At 41.2% G+C, this 12,354-nt stretch overlaps 2 protein-coding genes across 3 annotated transcripts in view; both read left to right on the top strand.

The window, feature by feature from the left end:
- The window catches only part of rabgap1 (RAB GTPase activating protein 1), a 78,533-nt gene that overhangs the window by 37,220 nt on the left and 28,959 nt on the right, over window positions 1–12,354 (top strand). The gene's annotated exons all lie outside the window — the stretch shown is intronic.
- Window positions 1,061–7,906, top strand: LOC103363374 (probable G-protein coupled receptor 21). The gene has a single exon (XM_008290113.1). The coding sequence runs from the start codon at window positions 2,039–2,041 to the stop codon at window positions 3,269–3,271; it is 1,233 nt and encodes a 410-aa protein (XP_008288335.1). The 5' UTR covers window positions 1,061–2,038; the 3' UTR covers window positions 3,272–7,906.

Below are 12,354 nucleotides of genomic sequence, written 5' to 3'. Positions count from 1 at the left end.
GGAGTCTCATGCACATATTTATTGTAGTGTTGCATCTTTTTTCTTTAGGTGCTTTCTCCAACACTAGTTTTTATTAAAAAATGTATAAATGGAGCTTTAAGTGATGATTTTCTCTGGGATTACCTTTTAGAAAATGTTTGTTTTTTTTAAAGCATTTTTTATTTCCTATCTGAACTTGAAAACTGGCGCTTTTCAATCTCTCGTTCACAGTTTGCACCTAGAAGGCAAACCCAGTTACTAATTGCATAATTACTTGCTGCGTTAGTGAGTCAGCTGCTAATTACACAGACCGTGAACGCAAATTAAATTACATGCGCTGTGCTTTCATTTATTTAATTCTGTCAGTCTCTTAAGCTTTTTTTTATATTAGTGCAGTTTATTATTAATAAATTACAATATAAAAATGCATAAACTAGCAGAAGTGTGTTGTTTTATTCAGTGTACATTAGAATACCAGCGTAAAAAACAAACAATTAAGGTGGCGTTAAGGCTTCATTTGTAACCCTGGAGGTAGAGGAGGTTGATTCAGATTCTGCTCGGTCTCTGTGCCGTTCATTTCAGCAGATTTTACCTACACGTAAGACTTGATTTAACTTGTGCAGAGCCATAAGCACAGCATCTGTGCAGTCCTTTAAGTATGCTAGGGTGCACAGCGCTATAGGGGACCAGCTGTTTGGTACTGCGTGTCCTTGGCTTACAGTGAGATTAATAACAGAAATAGTTCCTGTAAACTGCACCAGCACATGTGGTAATTGTTTCACTTAAACAAATACGACAACTTTTTTGGCACCGTAGAGGGAGAGACACCCAGATTCTCACCAGTCGAATCTCTTCTGAAAACGAGGTGAAATGCTGAAGAATATCAAGTCAATTTGAAAGGATTAAGGTTACTCTGAATGCTGCTAATTTTAGCACTGTGACACTGTATGTTTAAATCTTGGGGTAATTATCAGAAACACTGGCACACACAAAAAAAAAAAAAAAATCGGGGAGGAGTGGGAGGGTGGAGGAAGGAGGAAGGAGGCAGCCTCGTGTCTCAGCACTTGATCATTGGCTGGAGCCACGGGGGGAAGGGAGGAGCCACAGTGCCGCTGTTTCTGTAGAGAGAGGCAGAGGCAGCCAGAAGGAGTGTGAGAAAGAGGCAGCAAAGGAGGATAAATGAACACGGGGGGTTCTCCCAGCATCGGTATGCCTGCCTTCCTGACTTCCACCCCAGACGTAGTTGCTGCTCGTCCGAACTGAAATAACAGCTGAGGTGTGTTTGTATGTGTGCGTTTTAAACATCAGTCATCCCGCACGCTGCCTTCATCCCCTCAGCTCCCGGCTCTCTGCTGTGATCTTACTGCGAAGGACCAGACAGAAACTGAGACAAGAGCAAGCGGAGATGGAAGAGTGGTGAAGAGAGGGTGAAAGAGCAGCAAGAAAGCAGAGGAGAAGAGAAGGAAGACGACAAGCAGGCTCAAGGACAGGATCAAAAGGAGAAATTATGTGTAATCTTTCCCGCAATTTTTGTATGCAGCACCTGAAACAAAAATGTGTTTTCACCGGACACGGTGTCTGTGACTCTGTGGACTACAGACAGATAAGAGAAGCCTTCAATCTGGGATTCATGCAGCTGCAACAGATGTTGAAGACATCTCAGACTTTATAGGGAGTGGAGGCATTTCAAGCATAACTTGGACCGGAATTCCTTCAAAGTCACATTTTTGTCTATTTTCTTTTTTGTGCCTTTAGCTGGGAAGTGCGCTTCACTGAAAGAGAACGGACGAGGAATACCCATTTGAGTGTGTGTAACCAGTTCTGCCTGTACTGAGGACAATTCCAGAGGACTTCCTCACCTTTCTTTGTCCTCTCCATCCTTCCTGCGTTTAAAATGGTAGATGGCAGCTGTCTCGTCGTGAAACCGCAGCATGGAGCTTTTTACTTGGACTGAAACCACACAGCGACTTTCAGAGCCAGCCAGCTACCTGACAAAATAGTGGGTTCTTGGATTCATCGTACCCACAAAGGGCCCCTCAGACACGTATTCCTGCCCAAGATGATGAATTCCTCCCTGGATCCACTGAACCAGAGCTCTGCTGACTCATCAAACTTATCTGCTCCCTTCTGCTTACTTGAGATAGGCTATTCCCAAATTTTCACCACCTGCCTCCTTGAAGTCTCTATCATACTTCTCCTCACTGTGCTCATTATTTCCGGTAACCTGGTGGTGATTTTCGTGTTTCACTGCGCCCCGTTGCTCAGCCAGCACACCACCAGTGCTTTCATCCAGACAATGGCATACGCTGATCTGCTGGTGGGAGTCAGCTGCCTTTTCCCCTCCCTGTCCCTGCTCCATCACCTCCAGGGCCTCAACCCCAAACTCACCTGCCAGGTGTTTGGGTACATGGTGTCTGTTCTAAAATCCGTTTCCATGGTGTCTTTAGCGTGTGTGAGTGTAGACCGCTACATCGCCATCACACGACCTTTGACTTATGCATCCCTGGTGACGCCTTGCCGTGTGCGCTGCTGTATTGTTCTAATATGGCTGTACTCTGCTCTGGTGTTTCTCCCCTCTTTTCTCGGATGGGGGAAACCTGGTTACCACGGCGATGTGGTAGAGTGGTGCGCAAATGAGTGGAGCACTCATCCGGCTTTCACAACCTTTATTGTTGCACTGCTCTACGCCCCAGCTGCTCTCACGGTCTGCTTCACCTATGCCAACATCTTCAAGATCTGCCGACAGCACACCCGAGAAATCAGCGAGCGCCACGCTCGGTACCGGCCCCAACAGCTGCAGGGCCCGGGGACGACTCCGGGATCTGTGATCAAGGACAACAGTGCAGTAGAGCAAGGGCAGTTGCCCCACTTGTCCCAACCACAAAAGCCTCATCACCAGTATCAGCAGCCCACATCGACATACCCAGACAAACGCTACGCGATGGTGTTGTTTCGCATCACCAGCGTGTTTTACATCCTCTGGTTGCCCTACATCCTCTACTTTCTGTTGGAGAGCGGAGGGATCTACCAGAGCCCTGCAGCCTCGTTCCTCACCACATGGCTGGCTATCAGCAACAGCTTCTGCAACTGTCTCATTTACAGCCTCTCCAACTCTGCCTTCAGAAAGGGCCTCAAACGCCTCTGCTCCTTCTGTTTACAGAGCAGTAGTGGTGGCTTTGGGGTTAGGAACACCAAAAAGGCTTTCGTTGGTTCTGTTGAAAAGGGGTGTGCAGGGCCGGGATATGGATATGGCCACGGGGAAGTGGGAATTGGTACAACATGTCATGTGTAGTGCAAAAACAGACAAAGGTGTTGTGCCAAATTGGCATTTCAAATTCCACAAAATGCTTGGGGAAATCGCTGTAAAATGTTGCTAAAATGTGCTGTAAAGAGATTGAAGGAGGTGTCGGTCTGGCACTGCTGTTCCCTTCACATTTGGAGGTCACACAGACATCCTCTCAGCACAGGTCGCAGCTGGCAAAGACGGAGAATGACAGTCAAGGACAAAGCAAGAAGGAAAGGAAGGCCTAAATTTCCCTTCGTGATGTGTTTCTAATGGTCAAGGAAACACAGCGTGCTGTGTGTGGACAGGAGTGACAGATGGAAGGAGCTGGATGGAAAGGAGGAGAACAAGGCGTCTGTACACGTGAACTCTTTTTAGGATGAACTAAATGTTTATCTGCTGGTTCTTTGGAAGTGAATCCTTAACTTATTTTGTTTAAAACAACAAAATGTTACAAGAAAAGCTGTTTGTGCTGTTTGTGAATCACTTTGTGTTGAATGCAACCAAGAAGACATGAATGCAAACAGATCAAGTGACTGACTGCTGTGATTTAGTGATGTTGTACTGAGGTGAGAGGCCAATAGCAAGCTCTTTAATTTTACTTTTATCTGCTCTTACCCCCTCAGTATTGAATATTTAAAAATGATACAACAGTGTGTTTCGTGTTGTCTCTTGCTATTGATTGATTGATTGATCGATTGACTGAGCTGAGTTTAAAAGAAATGGAAAGAAATGGTGTTGGTAGATCTAGATCTAGACAACACATTGTTTTATAGGTTATTTGCATTGACTGAACTGAGAATGATTCGTCTGAAGACAAGACATCTGTTCATGAACTTTGAATTTTTAGATTATTTATTGATGTTGTTGAGAAAATGTTGTGTCTTTAATTAAGTTGTGGGTTCACACAATGCGCCCATCGTTTATAATATGACCTGCCACCCAGCTTTGGTGTACGACTGTTAACCTGACATAAAGCAAATGTAATTTTTAGTGAATTTCAAGTAATATTTCAGATCTTTCTCAATTTCATTGCACCTTTTTTTTGGATTGTGTAGCTGAAGTTATTTTGTAAGTGTTTCCAAGGCAAAGAAAGACCAAGAAAGGATGTATTTTTACACTTATTTTATACTGATTGTTGGTACATCTTTGAGCTGATTTTTTTTTTTTTTGTAAAGGCTTTTGATTGAAGGTAAAAATGTAAAGCATTTAATTGGATAACCCTTTAGCTATGATCTTATTTCTGGCAGAGAGGAAGAGTCTGATAAGAAATCAGACGTGTGTGATTGTAAAGATTTTACATTTACGTCATTGCGCAGATAATTACCTTGCTGTAAATGTAGGTATACGCCGTATCGTGACTGCATTATTGTGCCTGCATTTGGGGACTAGTGCACATGCACACGCACAGATGCGCACACCAACACAGGAGGATCACATGCAAACAGAACAGACAAACAGCCCATTCACTTTGTCAGGAGGTCGACCTCTGAGCAGCACCATGAGGCGAGTTTTGACCCCCGAATTTCTGAGATTTGCAGTCGCATGTGCGTGCACATCTACACGCATGCACTGATTGAAGTTTGTTTTTGTCATCTTGTTTAATTTTTTTATATTTGTAGGTTAATTTCACCCCTTGATGCTAAATACAAAAGAATCAAGAACGATAATTAGCTGAAATGAATCCAAGCGTACATACTCTGAAAAATGATTTGTGTCTATGAAGACTCACGTCACATGTTTATTTAGGGGCAAATATTCTAGCTTTATATATCTTATCTAATCTACCAAAGAAAGTTCAATAGATAATATTGGAATATAATATTTTTCTAAATGTCTAATATATGAAGATTTAGTAATATGCTAGTGGGTTTTACACAAAGTTTGTGTGAAAGGTCCACTGCGCTGTGTTGGCTCAGTGATGCCTTGTGTGCATGATTATGACTGTTTCTCAGAATACCGTGACATAATGTTGCCTTGATATAAAAATGAACATGAAGTGTTGGGGGAAAACATTTTCCGCTAACAACAAGGGAGGGCTTAGTTCGTAGACCCGTGACTGTTTTTAGAGGACAGACTGGCAATTATATGCATATTCAGAGCTGTAAATGTGTATTAGCCGAACCTCTGACATTTGAGTCCACATTAATTGAACCTGAACCACATTTGTTGTGCAAAAATAATCCAAACCGGGACTGTTAATTCAGGTCTGCTCCATAGTTTGTGGTTATTTTTCCCTCTTCTCTGTAAAACTGAAAATAAGCAAACACGTGACTCAAAACGGTTTATTTTTTAAATTATTTTGCATGTATTTGTTCCTGTGTACCTGACACATATGAGTGTGTGTGTGTAGGTATGTCAGGAAGTGACCATTGGCTGAATTTGGACTGTTCAAGGTGTTCTAGCAAGGGTGCTAACAAGAGTTATCACCTGTCATTGCTTTCTTAGCGGCACATTCCTTCCCTCCAGTATACTGTATTTTTCTACTGTGTGTGTATGTGTGAGTGTGACGTACAGTGGTAGATAGGTTCACATGTTGTCTTTGAATATACTGGCTGTCGTCCGCGCAGCATTGCCAAATATTGTAATCTTTCCTGTTTGTACCTGATTTCGTTCCACTATTTGAACAATTGCCAGTGTACAGAAAATGTCGTATTGAATGTCTGATTGTCAAAGTACAGCGAATTTATTTTGTACAATCACTTAATTTCTTGTCTGTTCTCTTGTGAAGTGATAGATGTTGCACAGTCTTGGTAGGTTTAGGAGCATGCTTACTGATTGAAATGACTGAAGTTGTGTCTTTATAAATTGATTTGTATTTTCTTTTGGGCGTGTCTCTGCTGTAAACGTTGTCATTTTTATTTGGAAGGCCGATGCGGTTCACTTCTTAAAGGATGTTAATTCCCACAACAGTTAATGATACAGTTCCGTAGAGAATCTGTATTGAGGGCAAAGCGTTTAAGGAAACGATCGTTCCTAAATGCGCTCACATTAGTGGCCACGCACCCACATTCACATCCTTTTTGTGGAAAAACAATCGACTTTCATCCTCTCTAGAAAATGACACTGGTGACTGTCAGGAACTATGGTGCCAACAAGAGGAAACAGGGGCGCTAAATCTGGTCTAGGAAGTCATGTGTAGCTTAAGTGCAGCCTTTTTCGATGAAAGAAGGACAAAAAACTGGTGGTGAGCTCAATAATCAGTAGGTACAGTTACAACATTAATCAGTAAAATCAGGAAGGCCGTTAACAGGTGAACTGATATGTAGGCATGAAACCATAAACAAGCAACAGGTGCAAAGAAGGAAGATTAAAATGGGCCTCACTTCCATAACCAGTGTCTACTTTATTTCCAGAGTCTTTTTATTGTACACAATTGCTTTGACTGTAATGTAAACACATGAAGAGATTTAACTTTATTTTAAACCTTTTACAGTTTATCCAGAAACGTTAGAGTGCAGCTGCTGCTTATTTAGCTTCTTCTGGCATATCATTGTGTTGGCAAACAGCTTTAGGTGCATCACAACTTTTCTTTAGTACCCAGATGTGTGTCTGTCTTGGGAACAGGCAGAGTCAGAATATAGCTGTAAGTAGCTGTAGCTGTTGTCACATACTGTTGTGACTGTGACGTTCAAAAGCGTAATTTCTTATCTTTCTTTATGATCATAATTATTATATTTTTTAGCTGCGTTACAGTAAGCCTCTGCACTACTTTTCTTATGTGCCACATGGTAACAGCAAATTATCAGACTGACTTATAAAGTGACGGCTCGTCTTATTCTTTTTGCAGAAAAGCCTACTTGTGAGTGTTTAGTGTTGGCAGCTTGGGACCCCAGACTCTGTCTTCGTGTATACTCGTTGAACAGCAGCTCTACCTTTTGAGGGTTTGTTGTCTTCCCTGTCTTCGTGGGAACAAATCGTCAACTTTCCAACTGATTTAAAATCACAAATGTTAGGTGATTCTCTTCTCCACTTATCTTATGTGGCCTTTTGCAGCAACATGTGTGTGTTTTGGCCCTTCATATGTCAGCTACACAACCTTCTTCCTGTAGCTGAATGGGGTTATTTAGCAGATTAGGGCCGACCCAAGTTATCACAAATTACATCAGCTTATCGTCGTTAGGAGAGTATTTTATTTTTAATAATCAACAAGATGGCTTTATCACCCAGCCCGACTCTAAATAGGCAGAAACATTAATGACTGGCTCATGACACGGCTGTTCTAAGGGGGAGATCATTATCACATTTCACATGAAACGGATCACTGTGTGACTTAACCTTGGTCCTAAAATATTCCAAACAAAGGAATTTCAGTCCGACAATTTGTTTTTGTCCGCAGTGAATGCTGAAAATTTCTCACAGTGAACAATGGGGTCTTTGTTAGCTCCAGATTGAGAGCATGAAGCCATTACTATGTTGAATAATGACAACACATGTCATTTTTTCACAATGGCGTCGAATTTATTTTAAGGTTTCGTGTAAGACGGCTGCTTTTTTACAGATGGTGAATGTTGGTCAAACATGTTTAAGTTTGCTGAAAGCGAGTCTTTTCATCACGTGATGCTTTGTAACCTGTATGGTTTTGTAAGATGTACACGTTGTGTATCTGTACCGAGCAAATAAATGTGATATGGTCTCAGTGTCTTCAAATGACAGTGGACTAATTGCTATTAACAGGGAGTGGATGTCTCAGATGATGCATGTTTGTGTGCGAGTGTGGGTGAAAGAAAGGAAATACAAGCCAAGCATCAAGCCTGCATTTTTCTTTTGATTGTCAGTTACTCGACCTTGTCCCAAGTCAAATATCAGATCTTTCCAGATAGAAATCAGTTGTAAATACAGAAACAGCACATTTCTGCCAGCAGTTAGTCTGCTGGATCTGTGTCCTGGCAAAACCGTAGTGGGAAACATTCGTATGGCCATTTGAAATAAGAAACCTTCTGGCGCTGTATTCATTACGTGGTTATTTGCATTGCCTCTTCTTTTGTCATCTTCCTTCTATCAGATACATGCTTTGCTCGCCGCCGTTCTGCTGAAGCGGTACACCAGAGTACAAATGGTACAAAAAGTAGGGCATGAGACAGACTATTAAGATTTAATGATGGATGACGCTAAGGTGAGGAAACGGCGCTGTGGGTAGCTTGAACATCTGTCAAATGCAGATTATTGTAAAGAAAAGAAGGCGGTAAATGTAATTCACATTTGCCTTGCTAATTTTAGTGAAACTCTGAACTTACGTGATTCAAATTAGAATCCGGTGAAATAATCAAAAGGTAGCACTCTGGGTTATTTGGGTTAGGGAGCAAGGTTTACAGCGAGCTTGATAAATATCGCCCCGTGTTCTCTTGGCATCTCAGCAGGGTCCTTTAGGAGCAGAGAAAGAATAACAGAATGACATGTCAGCTATTGTGTTGAGTCAGAGAAAATCAGGGACATAAACAATAGAGGGCTCGCTATTCAGCCTTCTCACGGAAGCCCTACTCTGGTACTTTATTTCTAGCTTTAGACTCACGTAAGTGCACACAAACACACACCAACACGCTGCCATTTTTTTTTTTTGGCTTACCCACAGAGAAGAGATTTTATTGTAGTTCTGTTAGAAGAACATGTTTTGTCCCTTGACTTCCAGTCGGTTCATAGATCTTTTTTTGATTTCCCTACAGTACTACTCTGGCATTTGCTCGTCTCTGACAGCAGTTTTGACGCATTCGTAGTGTTGGCTAGGACGCATGAACAGAGGCAGACTGGTGAGCATGAGTAGCTGGGCTTTCAAACCCGCCTCCTTATTTGCTATTGATTATAATGTAAATTGATGGTCGCTTTGATGGGAGGTAAAACTGTCGGCTTGTGACCACAGGCAGAAATGAACGTCTCGTACAACATAATTAACATTCTTATTATAGTTTTTATCTTGAACTTACTATGTATTTCTTGATGTCTGTTGTTAAATATGTCTGTGCAAAAGGATAATGTTGTAGGAACCCTATTTGTTTTCTTCTTTTTATTAAAAAGGGACAGTGCACATTATTGAACAAACATAAAAAAAATACAGATTGTAAATGCATCAGAGTTAACAGAAATGCTAGTTTGCATCCCCAAAAAATCAGAAATGTTCAGCTTGATGATCAGCAGTGATTATTAGTATTAAACCACAGCAGGATATTTTTTTTGTTCAGTTTGGATTTCCTGTTATAATTTGGTTTGGTGCAGCACATTTCACACAAAAGCCGCTTAATTGCTTCACATGATAATAAAAGAGGCAATACATTAACTGTACAAAGAGACATATACACACATTTACAGATGCTCATATACATGCACATACATAAATATGTACATCACTGTACTGACTAAAATAGTCATTAGTTAAAAGAACATATTCTGAGGTCAGCAAGCAAATTGTTCCGTTCTTAAGCTGCGTAAATGTTAGCTGGGCACATGGAGAAGATTGGCATCTTGTGACCTGAAATGTCTGCTGGGCTTGTCGCCTGACAGCATGTCTTAAATGTACTATGGAGCCAAGCCATTAAGGGCTTTTGTATACCAGCAGGAGGATTTTAAATGATGTCCTGAAAGCTAAGGGTACCAGGCTAATGGACTCCAGTCTGATATTTTTACTTTAGTTTCAGTCTATGAATTGTGTAAGTTGAAAGAGCTACAAACTGGGAAATGCAACGGCACAGCCTCCTACTTACGAATGCATGCACGAGTTTCTCAGCATCAGACTTTGTCAAAAAAATATTCTTAATTGGTAAAAGGCAGCTTTAGAAATCTCTCAAGTGTCTTCATACTAGCTGAATTTGTCCCTGGGTTTGGCACAAAATCCCGTATACGGTCCTGTGAAGTATTAGCCACTTCAGATGTTTAAAGTTGTATCCATCACTCATTCCCACAACAGCCGGTTACATGACTGGACTAACCCCAGGCATCAAGCCAGAGTCTGAAAATCAGCGGCAGGTCAGCAACAAGAATGAAAAAGTCCTGCAGCAGATGTTGTGGCCTCCTGATCTCCACATCATCCAGTCAGTCCAGGATTACATAAAGAGACAGGAGCACCTAAGACCACCTAAATCCACAGAAGAACTGCGCTAAGCCCTCCAAGATGTTCGTAGCAACGGAGCTGCCAAGTACCTGTGCCGAAGTGTACCGAGGAGAATCGGTGCTGTTTTAACAGCGAAGGGTGGTCCAGCAAATGTTGATTTGATTTTTTAAAAAATCTGTAGTACTTTTGATGCCATGAATCACTTTTTTTTCTCTTTTTAACTTCACACAAAGTCTTATAAATAGAAAGATAATATAAATTTAGATGCATGCACTTGGGGCTACTGTAATAAGTCTTTTTTTTAAAACGTCTGTATAGATATAAACTTTCTTCCGTGCCCTCATTTTCTCATTTTCGCCTCCTCTGTTTTTTTTTTTCTCTTTTTTGCTTTAGCTTCCGTACACTATCATGAGATAGCGGATCTGTTTTCTCTCCCGTCTCACGCTACCCTCATTCTAAACTTCTCTTTAACTGAGCAGACAGAAAGACAGAGAGGAAGCTAATTGGCTACTATGTCAGAGGTCTTTGTGCGTGCTCTCAGCACTTCAGATAAGTATGGCTAAGTGGTGCCTGTGTAAACATGGATCGTTATCATTCACTGAGAGACTGTAGCCCGGCGTAATGTGCCCTTCACGCTGGATGCAACATCTCCACGTGTGGCCTCTAGAATGCATCAAATAACTTTTTCTGTGAATTGAACAGATTTCTGGAGTACAATGTGTGCACCTTTTTTTTCGTAGCCTTGAGGCTAAAGTCCAGTCTGGTCGAATTTTACTGATACACTTTACGGTGAGGCCCCTCTACAGCTGTTGGAAAAAGGGGAGTAGTCACGCAGGAAGAGCAGAATTACACCAGCACCATAATATTCTAACAGCTTTACAAGTTAGGTTGTAGTGTTGGTCATAAGGCTGCAATCTGTTATTTCTATTAAGCAATAAGCGGCTAGTTATTAGTAATTTATTAATTTATTATTTATTAATTTGAGCTGTGATAAAGTTCCACTTACAACTTGACATGACAAATCTCATCAAATACCCAAATCTGACTGTATTTTGTTGCGACGACAGCAGTTCAACTTCCCTCTGAGAGCTTTTTATTTTGATTTTTTTGCTTGATAAACAACAAAAGCTGTTGTAAAATAGTTGCAAATGTCTTTTTTTTTCATCTTGTAATAGTGTAGTCAGTTCAGCTCCACCGAAGTTGAATTTTAAAGTCTTTGCTATAAAAGAAGAAGACGCCTTTGGGTGTTTTAGATATTACAATTAATTTAAACCTCAGATACCAGACTGGGATATGCTGTGTGTCAATGAATGGTGTAGTACAGTACACTTACAATACTACATAAACACCAATTTAACAGCTGATCCGCAGACTCTACTCCGACCAAAATCATTCTTAGCTATCCTCAGCATCCCAATATACTGTATACACGCCTACAACTTCCATACTTGATTTGTGAGGCCCTTATTGACATAAATGTAGATATGTGTACATGTAAATAATAAAAAGAAGACATAATCCACTACCTAACCGTTACCATCCAACCAAAAGCTTCACCCCTGCCTAAATCCCTAACCTCAACCTAATTCTTCACCCTAAAACCAAGTTTAAACCCTCAAACTAGTGCTTTGAAGGTATTTCTAAAAGCAAGGACCAGACAAAATACAGTCACTCTCAAGGTCTGAAACACAAGCTGGTCCTCAAACACAATTACTACGGGCGTGGTTGTTCTGTTGTTGGTCTCTGATCCCCATTAGCTCGCTTTGTTTAAGTATCCCTGTCTTCCTGCATTTCTTCTAATACTTGCATTATTTTTGTTACACACTCTTCCTCTGTGGAAGTTGGAAACAGAAACCTCAGGGAAAAAAAAAAAAAAGAAAACGAGAGGGAGGGAGGGACTTGATGGGTACAGTAACAGAGACCAAGAAGGTATAATTAGCTGCTAAGTGAGCGAGAGAGATTTGAAAAGCATCGGTGATTTAAATGAAGGGATTTTCTTTGGTATACGGCTTTGGTTTGCGTCTGCTTTGGAGCTGGGGTTGCAGAACGG

The sequence above is a fragment of the Stegastes partitus genome, unplaced genomic scaffold (genome assembly GCF_000690725.1).
Source record: "Stegastes partitus isolate 25-593 unplaced genomic scaffold, Stegastes_partitus-1.0.2 Scaffold656, whole genome shotgun sequence".
In the NCBI taxonomy this organism is placed as follows: domain Eukaryota; kingdom Metazoa; phylum Chordata; class Actinopteri; family Pomacentridae; genus Stegastes; species Stegastes partitus.
Note: the sequence above shows the minus strand (reverse complement) of the source record. Positions and strands in the feature narration are given on the sequence as shown.